General features: G+C 42.5%; 1 protein-coding gene and 1 long non-coding RNA gene across 3 annotated transcripts in view; one reads left to right on the forward strand and one right to left on the reverse strand.

Moving 5' to 3' along the window:
* Nucleotides 1-493: 493 nt before the first annotated feature.
* Nucleotides 494-24,215, reverse strand: part of ctif (CBP80/20-dependent translation initiation factor) — a 51,791-nt gene continuing 28,069 nt past the window's right edge. Inside the window, exons 8-14 of one of the 2 annotated variants that reach the window (XM_034204010.1) lie at nucleotides 19,117-19,193; nucleotides 15,689-15,769; nucleotides 12,186-12,786; nucleotides 10,801-11,100; nucleotides 8,632-8,787; nucleotides 3,872-3,925; nucleotides 494-3,237 (exon numbers count right to left, since the gene is read on the reverse strand). In XM_034204010.1, the coding sequence (XP_034059901.1) occupies nucleotides 3,013-3,237; nucleotides 3,872-3,925; nucleotides 8,632-8,787; nucleotides 10,801-11,100; nucleotides 12,186-12,786; nucleotides 15,689-15,769; nucleotides 19,117-19,193 (1,494 nt within the window). In that variant the 3' untranslated portion in view covers nucleotides 494-3,012. The remainder of the gene's footprint in view (nucleotides 3,238-3,871; nucleotides 3,926-8,631; nucleotides 8,788-10,800; nucleotides 11,101-12,185; nucleotides 12,787-15,688; nucleotides 15,770-19,116; nucleotides 19,194-24,215) is intronic. The other variant, XM_034204019.1, reaches the window with a different exon arrangement.
* Nucleotides 10,985-18,923, forward strand: LOC117538385. Its single transcript, XR_004567844.1, has 2 exons — nucleotides 10,985-11,122; nucleotides 18,593-18,923. It is a non-coding gene; the product is annotated as an uncharacterized LOC117538385 (long non-coding RNA).

A 24,215-nucleotide genomic window follows, 5' to 3' on the forward strand; every position in this document is an offset into this window, starting at 1 on the left:
AAGTGTGGTTCATACTGTCAAATGGATTTAAATACTCTGACGCTTGGGATTATGTTGATTGATGTGGGCGAGTGATGAAGGACTTCCTATAGGTTCTAGAGACGGGGTCCTCAGTGGGATGGCAACCCCGGCACAGAGATCTTCCGTTGGGACGCCCCGCAGTCGGGGAGCCCCAGGCATGTGTCAGGCCAACCAAAGGCAAATCACCGGCCAAGGACGTGCTGCTGTTCAAATTCTGAAGTGTGCTCTGTTTAATGTGTGACCATGTAAAGGCGAGGACATGTAAATGAGCAGTTCCAGTGTGCACATGTATGAATTGTTAGTTTAATGGCCTACTGGGGTGCTAGCATTAGTTACGCAGTCAATCTGTTAATGGCAGAGGAAGCAGCGTGTGCACCATTGTTTCCTTTGCGATGTCTGAATATCTTTATGATGCCACGCCGACGGCCATGTGATGGTGCTGAAAGTGAGCAGACAGAAAAACACACCACAGTTTGATTCTTCACATCATTTTTTTCCTGTTAGTTTATTTTTTTCAGTTGCTTAGAAAAACAAACAAGAGTTCACAAGATGACCCACTATTGCCAATCTACAGCTTTTCAATATTCAGAGAATATGCAAATGAAGGGGTGTCTCATTCAATCGTCGAGTAAGTCATGTGACCCGAGCAGAGGGGTCTAAGGGCACGCGGGGTGGGACTCCAGAGCCACAGACGAGGGGGGCGATCCCCACCCGCCCCCATCTGCTGTGAGAGCCAGTCGCTCTTTGCATAATGAAAACTCACCGTGGGTCTTTTTTTCATTTGCTAAAACACGGTAATACCACACTTACACAGCAAGCTAGGTATCACAACGGTTTCATGTCTTGAAAAAACCCACCAGATGGGAAATATATATAAATGAGCTAAATATAATTTAAATAGAAACCTAGAAACAAAACAAAGACAATAAAACAAATAACTCCTTAAGCAGACACACACTTACAGACGATTAGGCTGCACCTCAGAAAAACATTTGTGAGCATTATTCACCTTTCATCTAACTCATCTTCTGGGTTGTGTTTCTACCACACAGGATCTTAATTCTTGATGCAAGACAGAGACAATTATATAAAAAACACTTAAAACTGCCCACAGAGATTCAATGGGAAACTAAGTATGGATGTGTGTGTGTGTGTGTGTGTGTGTGAGTGTGTGTGTGTGTGACGACTCCCAAAACAAAGAGCTATTTCCTGAAACAAATGCATGGAAATGCCAAACTCTAGCCACACAACCACAGTCTTCCTGTGTGTAACATCTCGGTTGCACTGTCCTCCTCGATCCCAATGGTTTTAAATACTTGTAAATATACTGTAAGCAGATTATATATAAAGCCCATTTACAAATGGTACATGATTGGCTTGGTACGTCGATATCATAATTTCCACAGTAGCTGGAATAAGGGTCACATAAGACTAGCTAATGAGGTCATACAACAACATTTCTTCTTTTCCTCAGTGTCATCTTCAAATACACGTTAAGTCATTTTCCTGGAAATCAAAGCAAATACAGTCAATGTTAAACACTTGCAAAATGTCCACTGCAAAGAATGGCTTGAGTAGGAGAATCTTTTTTGAAAGAAGCATTTCACTTCTCTTTGTGCCATGCTCTTTTTAGTGTAATTTGGACATCCTTTTTTGTTCTCTTCAACTGATTTTTTCTTCAGCAACATAACGGTTTATATAAGTCCAACATTTGTTCCCCTCTGCTGAACACGAGAGCTCCTATAAAGATGGATAAACGACAAGGCCACCAGTCCATTAAAACATACTACAATCCCTCACTATGCTGAACCCAGTCGTCTCTACTGAGATCTCAATATGAATCTGATCCCAATTCAAACTTTTGCCTCTTTTTGAATGAAAAAGTAAAACAGTGCAAACAAATCAAATCTGTGCAATAAGGCCTACCGCTACCATCTCATACATTTCATCGTAAAAACAAGACTTTACAAAAACACTAAATGATTAAAAAAATAATATAACAACAATATCAAAGATGTGGTGAACAAAGCATGTACATGCACAGCTACACAGAGTGGAAGAGGCCATTCTCTGTAGGACCAAACAAAAGAAATATCAGACAGCAGTGTTTTTGTTTTAATGCTTTTCTAATGCTCGCCCCCCTGGGGCTGGGGGGGGGGGGGGGGCAGGGTGCCAGAGGGGTGTGTCGTCTCACATGGGCTCAAGCAGCCATCTGCCACCCAGCTCCAGCCAGCCTGATCCTTATCCTCCGCCCAGCCAGGCCCAGCAGGCCCGCTGTCTCACCCCCACAGAAAGGCTTCCTGCTGGGGGGTGTGGGGCTGGGGGAGACAAAGGGGGGGAGGAGCTGTGGGAGCTCCACAGTGAGGCCCTTTGACCCGGTCCCAGACAGACAGCACCGTGTCTGCTCCCTGCCGCCTCCTCCTCCTCTCTCTCTCTTTTATCAGCCACACAGACCCCAGGGGCTGAGGGAGAGACAGAGGAGGGGGGGAGAATGAGACAGAGAAGGGGGAGGGCGGTGGGCAAATGAGCACAATGAAGAGACTGACACGGACTACCCTGACCCCCCTCTCCTCCATTCATCTTTGGGTACGAATCTCTCTATTCCCTACGGGCACGCTGCTGCTGCTGCCCTCTCCTCCTCTCCCCTGTGTGACCCCTCTGTTGTCTCCCCCCCCCCCTCGATATCCCTCAGTGGCCCCTACTGGCCACATATACGCTGCTGTTGTGTGTCAAATACGCTTTTCATTGTTTGAACGCCACGCCATGTAGTGTTGCCTTGATGGATCAGGGGTCCTGTTTAGTGATTGTTTTCTTTTTCGCGGTAGTGGTCACCCATCTTGGAGAAATTAGTGAAATGTATAAAAAAACGTAAAGCATGTATTTATTTAGAGTGTTAAATTCCTATGTTTTGGTAAAAGTGGAAGAGCACATTGATGCTCAAATGGAAAATGTTTCCGGGGGCAACAGAGGGGGGGTTCTCCTCTCTGGCACCTAGGCAGTGGAGGTGGTGAGCTTCTGGATGGTGCGGTTGTAGTATTGGGTGGTGAGGGCCTCCAGGGGGTTCCAGTGGTGCGCGTGCAGCTCGATGACCTCCATGAGGAGAGAGCGGGTCAGCGGCGACTCGCCCGGGCTCAGCATCTTGTCCCTGACGGCGGCCAGGAGCTCCGTCATCATCTCAGGGAGCTGCTCCTCCAGGAGGCGCCCCATACTCTGGAGCTGGTGGAGAGACGAGGAGAGGGAGGGAGGAGGTCAGAGGAAGTGTGTGTGTCGCTTACAGAGAGCAAAACACAACGTCTGGCACCTTGTTACTGTAGATGCAGTCAGACAGGAGAGTTCACACACCCTGTGGCCATGGAGAGTGTGTGTGTGTGAGAGTGTGAGAGAGAGAGAGAGCCATCAAAACTGCGAGGAATGTGTTTGTGAGCATCTGGGAATTGTTAGCCACCTATCTTTGCGCTTTCTGTTGTTTCGCCTCTTTTTATTGTTTTCTTATCATTGCTGCTGAGAGATTTCAGTTCTTCTACCACGACCCAAGTCTGATTAAATCCATAGTTCTACTTACATTCACCCACACTACTTTATTATTCATAACCCTCGGGAGACGACCATGGAATATCAAAGATATGGGTTTGAGATTGTGCATACTGTGGACCTCTGCAGCATGTACTGCGCATTAAAGGAACATTCAAATGAAACATGGGTTTCATATAGGCTGGATCTTTTCTTTTTCACATACATTTGTTCAGATGTTTTACTGCATTTCATTTCTTGCCTGGCACTTAAATTCAAATCAGCCTTTTGCTTGAAACAAAAACACGAGTAGTACCTGTGTGTGTGTGTGGAACCATACCTCCATTGAACAGCACAGCACTGCATCTTCCTTCACATCAGTGGACTCCAATAGCTATAAGGGACAAGAGCAGATCATATTTGAATATACTGGAACACTGCGAAGCAAAGAGCCGCACAGCAACAAGGCAGATTTATAAAAATGTGTATATATTTGGATGTAGGCCACAGTAGGAGATTAAGCAAATGCAAGTGTGTGTTCATCAGTTCACAAGAGAAGGAAAAAAGAAGACCTAATCGTAAATATTTTTCTACATTAACATTTGAAATCTTGGAAGACAACACGCCAGGCTTTCATCCTGGCAAGCTAGCTAACCGTCAGACATCAAGGCTGGCTCTGTGCACACTGTATATCCGCGTGCACACAAACAGCGCAGCCAAAAACAAACTGTGAAGCTGGTAAACATGCTAGCTGGCTTTCCACCCCCTCCTCTGGCCCCATGCACAGATGGGCATATAACTGGCACTTTCAAACAATGCAGGGAGCGATGGCCACAAAGGGAGACAGACCCACAGAGAGCCTCCTATAGACATCGAGAACGGAAGCCGTGCACATCTAGTGCCAGATGACTGTATACAGAATACTCCTCGTTTTACTCCTACCAGTCGGTTTAACAAAGTGCTACTTTGATTATCCTGAAGGAGGGAAAGGAAGTAACAGGGAGGGAGGGAGGGGATGTTTTTTTGTTGCTGTTTTGATATCTAAATAAACCTTTAATGAGTAGAACTGCTGCGCAATGAGCAAAATAAAGTATAAATGCAGGCACAGTTATGGGGAAACTAGTGAAAGAGAACTTGTTTCGAAGCAGTCTGTCGTTACTAGGGTTGGGAACCGAAACTCGGTTCCAGATGAGAACCGATAAGAAAATGCCGGGTACCGGGTACCCATACAAAATACACAATTTCGGTTCTGCTTAACGGTTCCTAAACGCGGTAGACCCTGTATTCCAGCGGGTCCGTCTGCTCCGCGGTGACCCGGTGGAATACAGCCAGGGTAAGGGCGGACTGGCCATCCGTGTGTTCTGGAGAATCACAGAACGGCCGGTCGTCAGCGGGCCGTTGACGGCCGGCTCGATTCGCTGACGGCCGGCACCGCCCTTCATTTTTTTTAAACGGCATCATGTAAGTTGCGGCGACAGAGGTCCACAGTTGCCCCGCAGCGAGGCTCCCCCCGCCCTCCCGTAGACAGTTCACGAGCTCAGTCACTTCATAACACCAAAGATGGGTCGCGGTAAACGCTCTGAAGTGAGGCTCCACTACACTAAAAAAGAAAAAGAAAAGGCAAAGTGTAATGCCTGTGAATAGCTGGCCACAGGCATAGCTCAGTTCAAATAAAGCACAGCTATTGTGCAATACATTTGTATTGCATGTATATTTTTTATTTGTAAAAATGTCAGTTAAAGCTTAAAATAATAAAGATATTTTTGTTATCTAAACGTTTGACCTCTTTCTTTTACAATTTTGGAATCGAAACAGGGAATCGATAAGAACCGGAATCGATAAGCAGAACCGGAATCGATACATTTCAAACGATACCCATCCCTAGTCATTACAAGGTGATTTTAAGTGGCTCTAATCAATATTTTTCATAATTATGTATAACAATCACAATGTAACAATGACTATGCATTAGGGCTGCTCGATTATGGCAAAAATCATAACCTCGATTATTTGGGTCAATAATTGATATCACGATTATTAAAAACGATTATCCATTTACTTTGAAAACATCAATTTATTGGAGAATTTTTTTTTTAACAGTATGTTTTTTAACAGTTGATTACCCTGAACTTTAAGTATAATTCAACTGAAAATCCAATAAAAAAAACAACTTGTTACGACAACTTGTAATCGTTGCAAGCCATAATCGTAATTGCGATTAAAATACGATTAATTGAGAAGCCCTACTATGCATGCACAAAATGTTCTTTAAATGTACTTATATGAAACTAAACTACAAGCTTGATTGATACAGACAAATAACCCATCCAATAGTTTCTGATTTGACCATTTGTACTTCATACTACTTAACTTTGATGATATGCATGCTTTGAGAGCAAAACAGATATGAAAACAAAGACATGGAAATTGTTTCTGATTCTTTGTAACTAAAAAAAGAAACAAGGATAGCCCATCTGATACTTCAATCCAAACTTAATGCGAGCTGGCTTTTATTTCCCCGCTGTAAGCTTAATGGTATTCCACCTATAATTCAGGCCCGGCAGTTGCATGGCGTGGTGACAGTATGGCTGTTTGATGTGGGAACTACAGTCTCGTCTTTCCCAGAGCAGGAGAGCCGTGTGACACGCAGGATAGGCTCATAATGAGTTCTCCAGGGAGCCCAGTGGGACGTTGTTACTCAACACGTTTAAAATGGACTAATCTATACTCATCTATAATCGGTTCTCCTAGCCATTGAGGTAGCTCTCTTTTCCCTCTTCTCTTTTTTTAAAAGTAGAAGAGGAACAGCTGCAGGAAAACAACTTCTCTGAGAGACTACTTAAAGCACAAAGTCTCTGTGCTGAAGCTGAAGCAGACAGATCTCTGGTTAGTTACATCACAGAGAAACAAAAACTCTGCAAGGGGAAGCGCTGGGAGTCTGTGTTCCATTTACAGTATTTTCATTCAAAACATATTTTATCTGGAAGATGAAAAGCTAGAAGAACTAGTACAGCCGTGATCATCTTGTAGCGCAGAATGGAAAATATAAATCCAACAACAACTTGAATGACTCAGTGAAGTCAGCTAGAACAACATTCATATTTATTTAAATATTCAGCGAAAGCTTCATTGTGCTTGAATTCACTCATGTATATTTTGAAATATGCTGGCTAAAAGAAAAGTAAATGATGGACGAGTGCTTAGACAAAAACATGTTTCATCAGAGTACTAATGACATGCAGAGCGCTCAAAGTTAGAATTATGACTACTTTAACTGCTTCCAATAGTTGCATAGCAACAGAAGCATCAGAAGGAGAAACTTCCCTTAGTAACATTACACATCACCCTAGTTATGTACTTCACTAACTGCTCGACAAAAAAACCACTACAAACTAAAACACTTACAATAACATGATGCTCAGTATTTACAGTTTATTTGAAGAATGATTGAAACATTTTAAGTTAATAGTCGAAAACCGTGAGGGCCCATGCTGACTTTAAGGAAGGATACCAAGAAACAATATAAATAGCCCTGTGGTCACCAGCAGACAGCAGCATGCTTTCTGCAGTGTGCACCTGCAAACCACTGTGCCACATGCTTCAGGAAAATCGTTTTTTATGTTAATGTGAGCGCCCTGCTACCTGCCTTCTGATGTGCCATGACTATTCGGCTGTTCAGGTCTGTTCCCCCTTAATAAAGGAATGTTGGATTACTCCTTTAGTAATTTTTATCATAAAAAGAAGCTGTAATCATTCATCTTGCCTTCCTACATACTTTACCACAATGGTCTGGGTAAATATCTATGCCAGTGTAGGTGTATCTAAACTCTATAATTGACATGTTTGCTTTGACACTTAGTAAAGGATTACCTTACTTAGTGCATCTATGTGGATTGTGCACATATAAAAAAACACTTTTGGCCTGTGAGTGTTGAATGGCTCAGATCACCGCTCACTGACCTGCCCCATCTATATGAACAGCTGTCATGTACACTTTAAACACTTTCTTACACACCTTAGCTGTTACCTAATCCTGTTCTGCAGGCTATAACTACACAGGACAGCTGCTGCAAAATGCACCGCCACACACACATACACACACATGAGTACTCTCATATGCACACATTATGGCACATAGCTTGTAACAGAATCTGACCTCTACATGTTACGACAGGAGAGACAAAAAAAACAGACGGCTAAAAATGGGTAACAATAGCTCATGGGCATGGAGATGTTATTAGAAATAATTTTGCCACATAGGTGTGACACCGCTGACGCTGGAATACGGAGGTGTGTTACACTGTACGTCCACACCCTCGGTCATGTTGTGGAGAGTCCTCTAACAAGCTGAGATAATGATTATTCTGGGCATACGCTCAGACAGGGTGTGGATGGCATTGGTTGTGTGTTGATTGTTTGTTAGCGAGACGCTGGGTGTGTGTTGCGTGCCAGACGGGCAGAGGTGTGGACGTGGGCGGTGAAACTACCTTGCACGTGTCTGAAAACCTGCCATTATCTCTTCTCTCTCTGAAAACTCCACATTAAAAATATTTTTCTCTCCCAGCCCCTGTCATGTCATCTCCCCTCTCCTTCTCCTCTCTCTGCTACCTGTCGTGCTGTCAGTGAACTTCCTCCGCAGTAACTGTCAACCTGACCACAGGCTTCTCAGCTTCCTCTTACCTCTTCTCTTTCTCCCTCCCCCCCATCCTCACTCGCTTCCCCTTTCAATATCCCATCTGCCTTTAACCACTTCTGTATCGCACCGCGTCTGCTGTGGCTCCCCATTTGGTTTCCATGGTCACCAAAGGAGTGTGTCTAAGTCAAGAGAACACGAGCAGCTGATGAGAAATGGACCTTGAGGCAAGCATTTTCTTGGAAGTGATGATGTCCTCTCTGTTTAAACCACTTACCAAACCCCACAGTGGTGTATCGAGTCTAGACAGGGTCTGGCCAAAAACAGGAAACTTGCTACATGTTCCGATCGCAACAGACAAGATAAACAGACACGGCTGGAAACGTTCCTCTTACTGGAACCAGCAGATGAGTTGATTAATTGGTAAATAAACATACTTGTAATAAATTACAGATCTGGATACAGACCTCTCGTAGGCAGGTGTAGATGGGACACACCAGCACTCTGAAAGGGTCCGCAGAGCTGCTCCTCATGGTGCCAAACACCTCACACAAGAAGGTGATGAAACCTAACCACCTCTCCACATCCGACTGCTGGAGCTCCTCTCGACGGGCAAAGTCCCTCTGAGGAGAAAGAAAAGACAGATGGATATAACATTTGAAAATACCCTGAAACTCTACAGGCTATGCAGCTTTTGTAGTAGCTGTAGAAGTAGGCCGCAGCAGGTAGGTGGATATTTAAGTGTCCCTTAAATTCATCAGCAGTGGTGATAATCACCATTAACATCTTTGTTATCTCCCTGATGGGGTTTTTTGTAGGTGGCACACATATTAACCTCGCAGCTTGAAGTACTTCAAGCCAAAAAGCGGTTGAAAAACACATTAAACAAATCCATGGATTTCATTTTCTGCCAGGAGTAGAGGAGAATATGTTAATTTGGTTTGAAAGTGAAGGGTAGTGAACTGTGTCAGTGCTGTAAAAGTGTTGGGGCTAATATGGGTTAATGCCTAATGCGCACTTTTAAAGATGTTATACGGCAGGTTAAACTGAAACTGTATTCACTCAGAGGAACTCACTCTGCTTTTCCAGAGTGTACTGCCCGTACTGAAGTGCACTAGAGAAACTGGCGGCTTGTACTCTCACATACTCGTACAACACCGCCGAAGGTCTGTTTGTACACAGACATACACAGAATATGCGTCCTTGAATGAACCAACAAAGGAAACGATGATGAGGAAGGTGACGGAAGCATCAGGGAACAAAAAAAGGCCAAATGCTCTCCTCAGCTTTACATAAATAGGATATTTCATAGGCAACAGACCATGTTTAATGAAAGCATCATCCCTGATGCCTTTTTTTCAAACACTTTTTATAGAGCCAGACTAATTGCCCCCATATTGAGATCCAGGGCTCTGGGAGCAACATCATTAATTATGGCCTTTATGAACCCACTTTTAAAATGTTTAAAAGCAAAAAGCCAAAATGTCAAAGACCAGGAGGGGGTCCAGGCTGCCTGGGAAGTGGGGATTAAAGTGAGAAATAAACAAAGAGGATCTGACCACAGAGCTGTGAAAAAGGGGGGGAAATAATAAAGCAGAGAAAGAGGGTAAAATAATTACGGTGGGATTTACTACTGCTGGGTCAGGGAAAACAATCACTACATCTAAAGAAATGGAAAAACTGAGGGAAGGAGAAAAAACAAGAGTGTGGGATAGCAGTCAAAAAGAGCATCTGCTGGAAATGAAACAGGAGTAGGAGTGAAAGAAGGGTAAAGGCAGCAGGTGGGTTAACATTTAGACCTCGGATGTTTTCTGAAAACAGCGTGTTCGTCTTGACTACTTTTACAGCGTCTACCACTCTGGCAGCTTTCGTCTGACTCGTGACAGAGGAAGGGGCGAAAAGGAGGAGAATGCTAAGAAAGAGAGAGTGGAAGTGTGCAGGGAGAAGTAGAGAGGCACTGGCCCGTGTGGTTCTGGGTGAGGGGAGGCGATAAGACGGGGGAGCGCGGTAATAGAGAGCTCATGAGGGACGAGGAGGGGGAGAGAGGCATGGAAATATATAACGGCTGAGAGGATGTTTTCATCATGGGTGCAAGACTGGAACTGTGCAGTTGAGTGGAAGGACGAAGGGCGGACGGTGAAGGGATGGGGGGGGGCTGTCTCTCTCCCCTGGGTGTTTAGATTAGAAACTTTGCCCACTGACATTTACAACATCACACACACAGTTGGCTTCCACCTGAAAGTGCTTCCTCATAAAACTAAGTGGGTATGAGGCTACTGAACAAGACTATGGCAGACTTACTGAAAAATGGATGGGAGTAGGTCTAAAAGACACAACAATCTGTATTTTGGGCTTTTAATTACTCACTCATGGACAAATACCATGGTACCGTTAAACTAATTTGTCCTAGCGTCTTTTTTATCGTACAGCTATCTTTGTCAAACTGCATCTTTGTGAAAGGTAACTAAGCTAGTTTAATAACTACTTCAAAGAAAATTGCATCGACTAAATCGAGCTAAATTAGTTATGGGTGATCATTGAAGAAAATCAAGTCAGGTCCATGAAATGAATGAGTAAGTTATTCTGAAATATCTAACAGAAAAGCTTGAGCAGCTAACCCATTCCCTCCCTCTCACCTGCAGCATGTTGAGCAGCAGAGATCTGAACTTGGTCCCCTCCACCATGAACAGCGCCATCTTGTCACAGAGCTTGGCGGCTGTGGCGGCGAAGCTCCTGTCCGACACAGCTTTGGAGTAGAGGGTGCTGACCACCTGAGCCAGGGTCTCCTCGCACCGCGCCGAATTCTGCGCCTCCTCCATGAAGGAGGCCAGCTGCTGCTCCACCCCGCTGCTGTTGCTCCTCATGCTGTTGAGGAGCTCCACCAGCCGGTCCATGCTCTGTGAGCCGGGGCCCGACGCCTCCACACCAGCCTCTTCCTGAGGGGGAGATGGAAAAGTCGTGAGTGGCAAGTTTCAATTTCAATTTACTGTTGGTTTGACCACAAGCTAGGAACATTTATTTAGTGATTTCATTATATGCCGACTTGAAATGAATATTTACAGTGGGTAGATAAGATGAGAAGTACTTTATTGATTCCAATTTGGGAAATGTTTCGCGTTGTACATTAGAGGAATTAAAAGACTAGAAAGAAACAATCCAAAATGTAAATATCTCATAGAATTTAAAATAGCATTAAAAAAGTAGAAAATATACATCTTGAAATACAAATTTAAAGTAACAAAATATAAAGCAGGATATTATATATACACTAAGTGTGTAAGGAATGTAATATTAAATATCAAATGGAATATATATGTAAAATGTACAGTGTGAGTTTAAGTCCAGTTATCCAAGGCTGATATTTGTGCTGATGAAAAGTACTTCAACATTAGTTACGATTAGCTTATTTAAACATTTGTTGTGTATACTTTAGTGTCTCTGGTGCACAGCTAACATGTTTTGATATATTGTGGAAGAGAACCCCCATTTTATAATTTTGTTTCTAGCCTAGTTTCTAGGTCTTTTGTTGCCTATCATTCCGACATTAGATTCATTGTATCACTGACACCACTGCTTGTTCATTCTTTCCTCTCCTCCCTGCTGTGTGGTGCCGCGCTGTCAAATCAAACCACCCCTGGTAGTAATGAGTGAGAGGAGGGAGACGGAGCTGAGGGCAGCAACACAGTTGGCTGACTCGCCAGTTTAGTTCACACATCAGAAACTGTTACGCTAATGCTGCTTTTGTTTCTTCACCTCCTTAGCGAGAACATGTTCACCCCTCCCTGACAGTCTGGGTGTGTCATCATGAATGCTTAATAACCAAGCAGACGAATGACTAAAGCAAGGCAGTGCAACAAAACTATGCGTCTACTGTACTGTCTATCCATAAATGACAGTGTATGCGTGTGTGTGGACATAATGAAAGTAATTATACAACTAAATGGTGGCGTGTGTGTGCACGGATACATTAGTCCTGATTGCCCTAAGACTGACTGACAGGGCCTAAGCAGCTTTTCCGTACCTTGTCCTTTAGTCTCCTCCTCAGCCTCTCCTTTGACGACTGCAGCAAGTCGATTTTGGGCCGCTCCGACTGGCCCTCGCTTGCCTTTCTACTTCCTGGTGGGTTGGGAGATTCCTTTTTAACTGTCGGTTGTGGGAAAGCATTTGTGTTTGGTGCGGACTCAGGTCTGGGGGATTCAGTGGGACTTCTGAAGTCTTGAGGTGCACTGATCTGCTCCTCACCTGGTTTTACATTCTCAGTCTGTTTGTCTTTGGTTGTTCTCGGGGGTACTCCTTTGTCCCCTGTAACGTTCGTCTGTCCGTATCCCTGAACTTTCTGATTGTGGTGCCAGCGCCTGTTCTGGCTGTATCCGTGGTGCGGGGGTCCTCCCTGGCGCTGCCCATGCCCCCCCTGGTACTGGCGCGGCGGCCGACCGGCACTACAGTTTCTGTTATCTCCCTGTTCCGGTATATTCTGCTGCTGTTGGTTTTGACATTGTTGTTGGGTTAGATCCCTCTGATGCTGTGGGGACTGTTGTTGTATCAGCTGAGGTTGGTTCTTCACTCCTCCGCCCCCTCCACCTCCTCCTACTCCTCCTCCTCCTTGAGGTCGCTGCTGTCTCCTGGATTGAGAGAAGGTATAAGAAAGCTTAATTGTGATGTAGAAGAAGCTTGAACGCCCGTCTATGTCACACTGGCCCCAAAATGGCCTACAGCCTCCACCCTTCCCCTCTGTTCTCCCAAAAACACATCTTTAGTTTGATAAAAAAATGCACTGTTTCTCCTGTTCTGGTCCCGGTGACTTGCCACACTCTTCTGTAAATACTATGACTGTTCACAACTAGACACAAACAGTAACCCATCATCTACTGATATAACATTTACTCAACTAAACATCCAAAAGCCCAATGCCTGCTTACATGTGGATGCACAGTATGTCTGTGTATTCCTGTCCTGCATAGCTCTGTCCTTTTGCTGTGCTGGCTCTGGGCTCCACGAGCTGCTGACATATGGTCCAGGGGATTAGTCGCCCTGGCACCGTGGAGGCAACCTATTATCTGCCTCAGCCAGTGAACCTTTGCTCCCTAACCCCCCTCAACTCTTTCAATGCTTTTTACATCAGGAAATTGTGCAGGTGGACGTGATTTGCAAAGGAAATAAATCTTGGCCCTTTTCAACAATAAAATAAAGAACTTCTAGTGATGGGATCAAACCGGCCACAATGCCAATCAGTACAGGCCAATGGCACCTTCCCCACCTCCCGAGTCTTTACTTTTGGTGCTCTTGCGGGTACCAAACACCTCCTAATTTTGAATCTTATGTGTTGGCAGACAATTTTTTTTTACCAAAACAATGAACAAGAACTCAAGAGTACTTTTCTTAGAAAAGGCCATAAGTGCATCTACTTGAGTGAGAATCAAAGAAAACGTAGATATTGGACTATTTAGTACAGCTTCTCAAGAGCAGAGAAAATGGTGAGAGTATTATGACATGCAACAAAGGTTCCAAGGCTGGAATCTAACCTGGGATGGTGCAGTTATATATTATGAGCTCTCACCACTCCAATAGCGAAACGCTCCAGGGACAAGGTTTCTTTAATAAAGACATTTAGAAAAAGAATCACAAAAGTAATATGTGACATCCATCAGGCTTTGTAAGTCTAGTGGAGGCTAGATTGACGTGCAAAGAAAGGCAACTTTCCAAAACTTTGAAATGCCAAGACTGCAATGGGGGTTTTCATCAAGCGTTTCCTTGCACTTAATCATTAAAGAAACTTTCAAAAGCGTGATTTTAGTTTCAGGCAATTATTACACCTTGTGAAAGAGAACTGTGTGTCACTATCCCACTCGTTTTGCAAAGAAATACCACTAAAAATGAATTAACATATGAACAACGTTTGAATGACTATGTTTTTGTTCTAAAAGAAGTTAAACAAATCTGTATGAACAACTTCTGGGAGAAAGAGACAAGGCAGAGATACTGGATTCTATCATGTCTGCTAAAGTTATATAACGGAACTTCTAAAATCTTGAAAAGAATATTCAAAAAGTGGTAAACATTATAGTCGCTGCGTTTAAGCCCTGATGAAAATGATTTAAGCGACCAGCAGCCTGTGTATGTGATGTGTGTAAAGTATTTAGGTACAATTCATACAGAACTTCTCATCCGTTGTCATCAACATACGGAATTATATTATTATTGGCATAATTGTAGTGCTCCAATGATTATTTGAAGAATACAAAAATGAATCAGCAGCCACTTATTCATAATAATGCTAGTAGTTTTGAAGCAATAAAAACTCGATGGTTCCAATTTCCACTTTTATTTGTCTTGTATTATCTGATGATCAACTCACCACTGTAATGCGCATTTTGTAAAGCTTAATTAGCAGATTTATCAAGAAAGACAACTGTATAAAAAAACAGATGAACTACTCCTTGCAACCGCGACTGCTACTTCTGTGTCAGCAGGAAATGTTGTTGGTTTGATGAATTCGACACTGAAGGGAAGGAACGTGAAGGTGTTTAAGTGTATTCATGGTTATTTTTTGTGTGTGTGGTTCATTCGCTTTATGTCCCGTCTGGCCCCTCTGCTCCACTCTCTCAGGGAGGTTGGCAGACAGTTCATCTTCTGCCTGTCTCCTCTACCCAACATCCTGCCTCAGACTTAATGCCACTCTTTCCGGCGCTATGCAAATATCATCAGTGCCTTTCGTAGACTAAAATAGAGCTCTTCTATCGTACACAATGATCAGGAAAAACACTTGTCACGCACATCAGCATCATTCAATGTCTGTTTTTTCTCTTTTTAACAGCAAACTTAAATAAAAAAAAACTACTTGGCATTATAACCCATGTTTTACTTAATCATAGAATAAAGTCTAACACCTTAACAATGATTGACAGAAATCTTGAGATCTCATTAAATAAGAGGTGAGATTATATAATCTTTTGCAAAGCTTTAGAGTTCTCCGAGACACCCTGAGTCTCACACATTCTCTCATCTGACGATCAATTTGATCTTTACACTAGCTGTTAGTTTAGGCTAATAAGCTCTTCTCCTGGTGATGCGTAGAGGTGATTGGGAGACATGTTTAATGACTGAGAGCTCTGCAGAGTGAGGAAGTGGTGAGCCGTCCGGGGAGGTGTTTGCTTTAAGGATAAATGATGAGGCCACTGAAATGTCATGTCAGAATTTCTTGTGACTTAGAGGCAGAACTTTTCATCAAATACAAAACTAAAACATTTTTTGTTTGAGGTGATGAATAGGTAACATTACGGTATAATCAGATTGAAATTAGTGTTTAGTGCCTCGCTATGCCCCCTATTTTACAATACTTCTAAGATTTCCTTTCCAGTTCAAGTATTAAATGTAAAAAAACCCGATACTGGTCCCACCAATTACCATCTGACCTTTTGATGCCGAGGCTTTGTCGAGTACAATAAATCAAATCACTGTTTCAAATGTCAGACATTTATTCAGGTCCCACTTGGTGCGCAGGATCTGGCTCATGTTGTCACTAACCTGGCTGAGACATGCCGCCTTCCCCCAGGGCCGTGAGGCAGGAGTATGGTTAACTGGTCTCTGGTGAACTGATCAAGCGCTCTACAAGCAGGAGAGGAGGTCAATGCAGGCGAGTGGAAGGATGACGAGTGGAGTAAGAGTAAAGTAGCAGAACAATTTGTGGAAAACGGCGGTGAAATTTGTAGAAGGAGTAAAGGGGAAGACAAGAGGTTAAAGAAGATAGAGGGGGGGGGGGGGGGGGGAGCAGCGAAGCAAAGAGAAAAAAAAAACTACAGGTTGATAACTATGTCAATCAAACAACATGCATAGAACTACAGGAAGTGGTGGCTAAAAAGATGAAATGATTTGGCAGATATGATCATGGGAGGAGGTAGGATACAGAGGATCGATCATTAATGTTGCTGCGGATGATTGTGGATGGAGGACTCGTGGAACCATTGGTTGACCCAGACGAGCAAATTGATCGGCCTGGGGGAAGAGGAGCCTGCAGGCCAGACAGTCAATAACTCGGCCAGAGTCCATGCGGGCCGCAGCTCACGGGTTTAATGGACTGTGGGGAGACAGCTTTCTGCTGCCTGACTGAACATTTGCATTACTTACTGTTTTTCACAGGTTTTAGGATTCAAAGTCTCAGGAACATACTGAACGTGTGCACACACACATGCAGGCAGGCAGGCATACATCGGAGAGAGGTCACAGTCAACAACTTTGAGTAATCGTGAGCAGAAGCTGAAAACAGGCGTTTCAAAGGAGGTGCAGAAAATACACGCAGACCTGCTGTGTGGTTTTACTCAAGTGCATGAATACGAGATCATTTGGAATTGTTACTTAATGGGGCGACTGTTAGTGCCTTTTCTTTCTTTGAGTTCACATTTACATCAAGACTACCAAAAATATGTCTAGATGTGAAAACACTGCCTCAATAACAAGCACATCTTCATCAGCAAAGATCTAAAAGGGAAGGAGAAGGAGCATTTTAGATTCTCCTTTGCTCCTTTTCTGTTTTGGAGCAGAGAGCGGTAAGCAGCACATTCCAGTAAATCACAACTAATTTCAGCCCTGCTTGACGCGCATACTAAAGTAGAAACACATGCACTACCTCCCCTTCTTTTCCTTCCTGCCGCAGCCAGCCTACACTTTTCCTTTACTCAATCTCACAGCCTCACTCCGTTTCTCTTTCTTGTGCTTTATACAATACAACCCTTAAGCTTTGCACGTAGACACATGATCAATATGTATCTCTATGTTTTTATTTTATTCCCATTTTGGACACACCACATACAACACTTATATAACATTATATGTGTGGTTCCTCATTACGATGACAATTCTTTGTCAGGGAACTTGAACTCAAATCAATATCAACATAAGAGGATTAGCATGTTTGATGGATAAACAGGCAGTTGATGTATTTAATGAGCAAATATGCTCAGCTTCATAAAGGTTGTTGTATCAGCTGAGGTTGGTGGAGGCCATATTCTGAGCAAACTGGAAATTCTATACAACAATAACCTGTTATAAGACTTTCAGAGCTCTTATGGTCTGGTGCAGGGTCGCCTTGCTCATTGTGTTGAGTCTTTCACATCCCATTTTTTTATTTATTTCGAGTCTTTGTAAATGTGTATAAAAACCTTCGAACTATGATAAAATTCTTGCTAGCTTTGCTAACATTCCACACAAGAAAAACCTTTTTTAAAGCCCAGAATGTCTTGTAAACTCTAGTAGGAGCTTTTTCTCCCTCTAGCTACAAGGAACCTCTAAGAAAGTGATTTATCCCGCAGGCAATCAGCGAGGCTTTATTACCTTAAAGGTGTTTTTCACTTATTGTGTATTTAGTTTATTACTTTTTGGACAATAAAGTTGTATAAAATCCTATTCTACAGACTTCTGTCATTCCCTGTCTCTCTTTCTAATTGTTGCGTTCTATAAAATCTCCCGCTGAGTTTGTAAAACAATCTCGTTGATGAATCACTTGGCCAGTTGCTGACATCTGCAACTCTTTTTTCGTCCTGCTTTCTCCATCTCTGCAGTGCAAATATATTTGGCCAACCTATAAAATACTTCTTTAGTTAAAGGAGGAATGGGTTTCACTCGGCTCAGAGGCAAATTCTAAGTTTGCAGGAAAATATTCTTAAGCTAATCAATAAAAAGTAATGAACTAATAACATTATTAGTGAAATGATACTGAATCTGCTTTGTGCTTGAAAGCTTTAGAACTGCTGCCTTCGAGCTTAACATTTCACATTACATTCAGAAAGCTTTAGTCACAGGTTTAACTTGTTGTGCCATTAGTTATAAACATTTTGCAGTATTTAAGAGTCTGTATCTTCCTGCTGTGTTTAAGCATGCAAGGCACTGTTTTGTTATGTTTTATATGCTTCACATTTTTCTCTTTTAATTGTTCTCAATGATACAAAAAGGACAGGAGTGTCTCTGGAGGGAAAGTGGTTGTTAAAAGCAACATCTCTGATCAATCTTGTAGCTGAGCTTGTGCAAGTCACCAACCCTTTGAAATATAAAGCTTCCACATGATGCATTTCCATCACCCTGTTGTTCTGCTTGGTGTTCCATCACAGTTTCAGTTCATAGAACATGATAAACACAGAGCAGCCACAGACTTTAAGGCCACATAAGCATACACAAACATATGCATTTAAAACAGGATGACCTCTTAATCTAAGCAAACTGTTGTTGTCCCACGTTTATATTATTCTTTTATTTTATTTGCCAGGCCTTCGCTGTGCCCATTGCACATAAAAAACAATAGCTCTGCACAGTTCCAATTACTCTCTGTACTTTAAAAACAACGATGAAAGTGCTTTTGTCCATTTGATATAGTTAAAATGTCCTCTTTTTTCAAACCACAAATACAACCCAAATATTTTCTCTTTCCCCGTCTCTTAGCAACTGAAGAACGGTTTTCCAGTGACATCAGGGCATGGAGCGAGAGAACGAGAGCGATGTTTTCTTTTTCTCTTCAGGACATGGTTTCATGAAGTCAGACTTTGGAGAAATAAGATTTCAGAGTGTGTACAATTAGAGCAGATGTGCCGGTATGACATTTTGTGGCAGATTTAGGAGTTTAGAAATGGGATCAAAGGTTAAATGTTGCAAACCATGGCAAGAAAATCCATAATCAGATAAAGAAAGAAAGCTAGAGTATTGAGTGCAAACAAGGGTGACTGAATAACTGGCTTAAATTTGAGTGAGTAACCTATTAAACATGAAAAACCTTGAATGTCTCCGCAGTTTTTTTTTTCTGTCTGCAGTGAAGTGTGGAGCCTGCATTCCTGTCTTGACATAGCTTTGGCTGCGGAGAGATGTTAAGGCTATAGGGCTGGCTGTGCACTGACATCAACAGAAAAAACATTCCCTCTCACTGAGGTAGGTTAGTGTGTGTGTGTATGTGTGCTTGCATGCGTCATTACCGTCGGTCATTCCTCCTGCGTCGGAACAGCTTTTTGGTTTGTGCGATCTCAGCCTCATTAGGAAGGGGAGGGAAGACCTGTTGAGGACAAACCCAAAAATAAGAGACAGCTCCTTTCAAGAACAGCATTTCAGATCACTTCTTGGAAAGTAGGTACAGAATCCTTAATCCTCGCTGTTCCATCAAAAGTACACAAAGGGCTAGATTTCTAATACATCAGACAAACTCTAGGCTTTTTCTTTAGAAAGCTGTTTTTCAACCTCTTAGGGCGACTGTGGCTGTGAGGGAGTGCGGTCGTCTTTCAACCAGAAGGTTGTGGGTTCGATCCCAGCCCATGCAGTCAACATGTCGGTGTATCCTTGGGCAAGATACTTAACCCTGAGTTGCTCGCGATGGCATGGCCAACGGTGTGTGAATGTTAGGTCCTAGAGTAAGGTACACTGCTCTGTATGAATCAAATCAAATCAGGTTTTATTTATATAGCACATTTTTAAAACGATTTTTGGTCGAGCCAAAGTGCTGTACATATAATATTTACCTTACAGTAAGAACACTATACAGTAAATACAACCGCACAATTTGTGCAGAATATCAGTATGAGAAAACGACACCCTCTGACCTTAGACCCTCACATCGTACAAGGAAAAACTTCCGGAGGAAAACCCACAGTTTAAAGGGAAAAATGGGAGAAACCTCAGGGAGAGCAACAGAGAGAATGGGTGTGAATGGGTGAATGACATGTAGTATGTAAAGTGCTTTGAGGGGTCTTAAAGACTGGATAAAGCGCTATATAAGTGCAGTCCATTTAATATCAATACACTCATTTGAATGTGTTTACTGCACAGAAAGTCAAGAGATTAGGTAAATGGTGCAATGCCACTTTCTTTTCAAGACTTCGAGGAATTAGTGAAATGGCTTTTTCTTCTGAATATTATATATATATTCATAATACTCCTGGCACAGGCTTGGGTTCGTAGGTGCAAGGACTATAACTTGCATATTTTAAAACAAAAAAAGTGAGAATATTTTCTCAGTTAACAACTGGTAGGTTATGCTATTAGATTACATATAGTTGATGTTGGCACGTGCCTGTAAAATATGATTTTATCATATATTTACGTTTCTTCACTGATGATAGTACCCCTTAGCTGATCGCCGTAGTGACGACACATCAAACTGCCATGCATCGTTTCATCAGCACCCAAACAAAGCAATCTCTGCACTTTGTCAGATGTATGGCACAGTTTTTATCTGTGTTTATTTAATTAAAAACACTGCAGCTGCTATAAACTAGTACCACTAAAGATACATGTACTGTGAAAAATAAATGGTGGTTCTAAAAACTTCCTGTGAAATCAAAGATATAAGCATCCATCATCAATTAAACATCTGCCCTGTCAATCAAACAGCATTCGGCTCCTTCACTCAACATCACTTTGTGCAGCTGTTACCATGGTTACAATTGGTCTAGCACCAGCGCTGTTATGTACAGTGTGCAGTTGGAGCATAGATGTGTGTGACTGTACAGTATCGAGTCAGAGCAGATAACGTGCGTTGCATAAGTAGCTGATGTTAGATGATGTTGATTAGCATTAATGGTTAATAGAGCTCAAGGATTCATGTGTGATATTTTGTGTGTTGCAAATAGTTGCAGGCTGATGCATACAAATTAATTCCCCATATTTCCCCAAACTCCGATGCGTTGTGCAAGAAGGTGACCACAGTCTGCAAAGAGGGAGGCTCTGTGCACTGTTTTTACTCTCGGAACAGTTCACTTCTTCCTTTTGGTTTTCTTGATAAAAGTATGACCAAAAATAAATAGTGTGATATCAGTGCATCTAGTCTCATGATCAGCATATCAAGTATCACCACATAGATGATATACTTGTCTGATCCTCTTTTCATTGGATCTATAAGCAGGTACAATGTGGAATATGCGTATCTTTTCATACCCCTACAGCATTCTACTTTTTGTTACATTTTTGGCTCGCGTTCGTGGTTTCCATTGGTAGAGATATGAGAGGTTGTGGTGGGTTTTGTACAATCGAGACAAGAAAGAGTCTGATTTATTTTCAGCGAGGCTTACATTTATATATAGGAAGGAAAGAAAGAAAGACAAAACAAGGGAAGAGAGTCATAGTAAAGGTTTGTTGCCTGGTCTGTATCTGACTTGTAATGACTTAAGGCGGTGTTTTACTAATCCACAAGGACATTATGTACATATACACTATAGCTGTAGAGCATCAGCTACCTTTTGCATTGCCAAGTAGGAATTCTACTTACATATTTTGTGTCTGTTTTGTTGTTGTTGCACAAACATACTGTACATCCAGCCTTTCAGAAACATACTGTAGATGTTCTAATGAGTTTAAAATGTAACACTGCTGCTCCAACCTACTTCTCTCTTAGAGAGGCTGCTGGGGGATCGTAAGATTCTGATTGAATCCAGATGTGAGAGTCAGAAAGTGTCTGTCTGTATGTGTGTGTGTGTGTGTGTGTGTGTGTGTGTGTGTGTGTGTGTGTGTGTGTGTGTGTGTGTGTGCTGGGGGCACTGTATTCCTGTGGCACAGTAACATCCACAAAAAGGCAGACAAACACACTCTTTAACCGTCGGTTGGTACAAAGCTTTTCTTTGACCAGAGACTTTACATATAAACCCAAAAGTATTAACATCCACAGAATGAATCTGCTTTTTTCCAGACTCTGACTCCTAGAGCGGTCTGACAGGGAGGAAAAGTAGGTGGAGGAAGAAAAAAAGAAAGAAATGGAGGAACTGTTGCATGTTTAGCTACTGTAGTTTTCCTCTAGGATATCATTAGCTGTAATTCTGCCTTCAAATGGTAACCAGATGACAGTAAGCGCACACACACACACAAAGGGTGAAATTATACACGCAATACACTTAACTTCAAGTATTTTACCATCACTATTTCTCAGATCTTTGGCAAAAAAAAAAAATGGCTCTTTGAATCGTCAATTTTAATTTAAGAAAAAATAAAAAGAAGCATATTTTGGACCAGTGCATTAGAGAGAAGCTCAGTTTGGAAAGCTTTCGACAGGAACGGAGAAGGAGGAAGCGAGAGACGAGAGATGTAGAGTTGTCTCTGTGGTTAAAAGGGAGAGCTTTGTGTGCGTGTGTGTGCGCCAGTGTGTGTGTGTGTGTGTGAATATGCTATCTGCAGGTAGCAGCCAGCACGGGGAAGATCAAAGAGAGGTGTGTGCTGTCCTGCCAGAAGAACCCTCACCTCGCAGCAGGCAGCGCAAGCCCTGTGGACGTGACAGGGGGGGGGGGGTGTGAGTGGGAGAGCAGATAGAAACGGACAAAGGGATTATTTCTGTGGTTTGGTTTATATACGCAAGATTATCAAGAGATCGGTAAAGGGCTATTCTAAATATTTTCTTAAACAAATAGAGTTTTGATGAGAGGGATCCAGGAGGTGGGGGCGGCGAGGCAGGAGCACGCTTCTTTACCGATAACAGTCTTATGTAGCATTTAGACTGAAAAGGAGCAGTTTGTTCTAATGATTTGCTACAGCTACTGAGATTATAAAGATGTTATGCAAGGGCGTTCAGCTTTATTAATAGAGCCACAATCGCCCATCAGACAGGATTTCATAAAGCCTAGAAAGTTGTCACAGTCACTATTGTTATCCTCCATCTCGACAATAACAAGGTAAACACTAGAATTACCCTGTTGTCGCTACAAAGTCTTCTAGCATCAATGAGTGTTCAAACGCATTTGATTGGCTATCCCCAAGCAGGATCCTGGAGGAGCCAGGAAGAAAGACCACAGAGGAGATACATGGGTAGATGAAAGCTGTAGGAAAGGGAAAGGATGGATGAGGATGTTTCTTTCATGGGGGAAAAAGTTTCGACAATGCGATTCATGTAAAGTTTGATGGAAATAACAGACTGAAAAGCAAGAAGAAAAATGAATGGAGCCATCAACATAGAGGGAGAAGCTTTGCATTTGTTCATCGAGGGATTTAGGACATTTACTATGACAGTTTAATATGTGGACAAGTTTCTATCCAGGTCATTATATCCTTGAGACGGTTGGGATAAAAGAGTGGGTGGTGTTAGTTTGATTCTTGGTGGTAGCGAATGGATTTGTTAGACTAAAACAACACATTTGTTTAAATAGCTTCAAATTAAAACGTCAACTGAGTCAACTAAAAATGCTCATCTCTACAGAAAAAGAAGAAGACAAGGTGTACTCTTGTAAAAAATACAATCCTGATTGCGGTGTGTTTTTTACGTGTGCATTGTTTTAAGTGCCTGGATGTCTGCCTTGAGAGGAAGTTGACACACCGTGTAGCATTGCAGGGAAAAGCACAGGTCACTGGGAGAGGCTACCTGGGATGCTAGCTGAGAGGATGTGTCCTTTTTACAACCACTCAACATCGCCACGTAGCTCCCAAGCAATAACAGCACATCTTCTTTGAAAGTATTGCATGATTTAACCTTTAAAAGACACATTTTACGACGTACTCCCAGTAGTATCTAAAAAGGTTTTTGATTTTTCCGAGGGTTTTGCCATAAGGGTCATTGACCTGGGTCAGAGAGCACTGTCGATCCATTCATAACAATGACGTGGCTTGAGTGTGAAAGGAGTATAAGTAACGAGGAAGGAAATGAGAGCGAACGGGGATGGAAATGTGAAGAATAGAAACGGAGAATAGCGATTATAGGACTTTCTCTGCAGCGGCATGGAAAGTGAAGTGCACGTCTTCCTGCGCTTTCTAGTGTGTAACAATTCTGGTATGATGGTCATTCAGTCCGTCCATTGTTTCCCTCGGCTTATTTATGTTACGAGGGCCCTTGGCCAAAAGCAATACATTTAAAACTGCCCCAGGGGTGGCATTACAGGACAGGTTGTTGAGAGCAGAGGAGAGAGAGAGAGAGAGAGCAAGTAAGAAAACAAGAGGGACTGTAAATACAAGATAGCAAGCATTTCAGATACAGAGAGGAGCTGAAGTAAATAGCTGAAATTATTTGGACATTTTGCCCATATTAAAAGCAAGGATGAATAATGTGTCGTTTTTGTGACTTGTTTTATTTGATGTGCCCATATGAAAATTAGCTTTGGCTATCTTTATA

This window comes from Gymnodraco acuticeps, unplaced genomic scaffold (genome assembly GCF_902827175.1).
Source record: "Gymnodraco acuticeps unplaced genomic scaffold, fGymAcu1.1, whole genome shotgun sequence".
Taxonomy (NCBI): Eukaryota; Metazoa; Chordata; class Actinopteri; order Perciformes; family Bathydraconidae; genus Gymnodraco; species Gymnodraco acuticeps.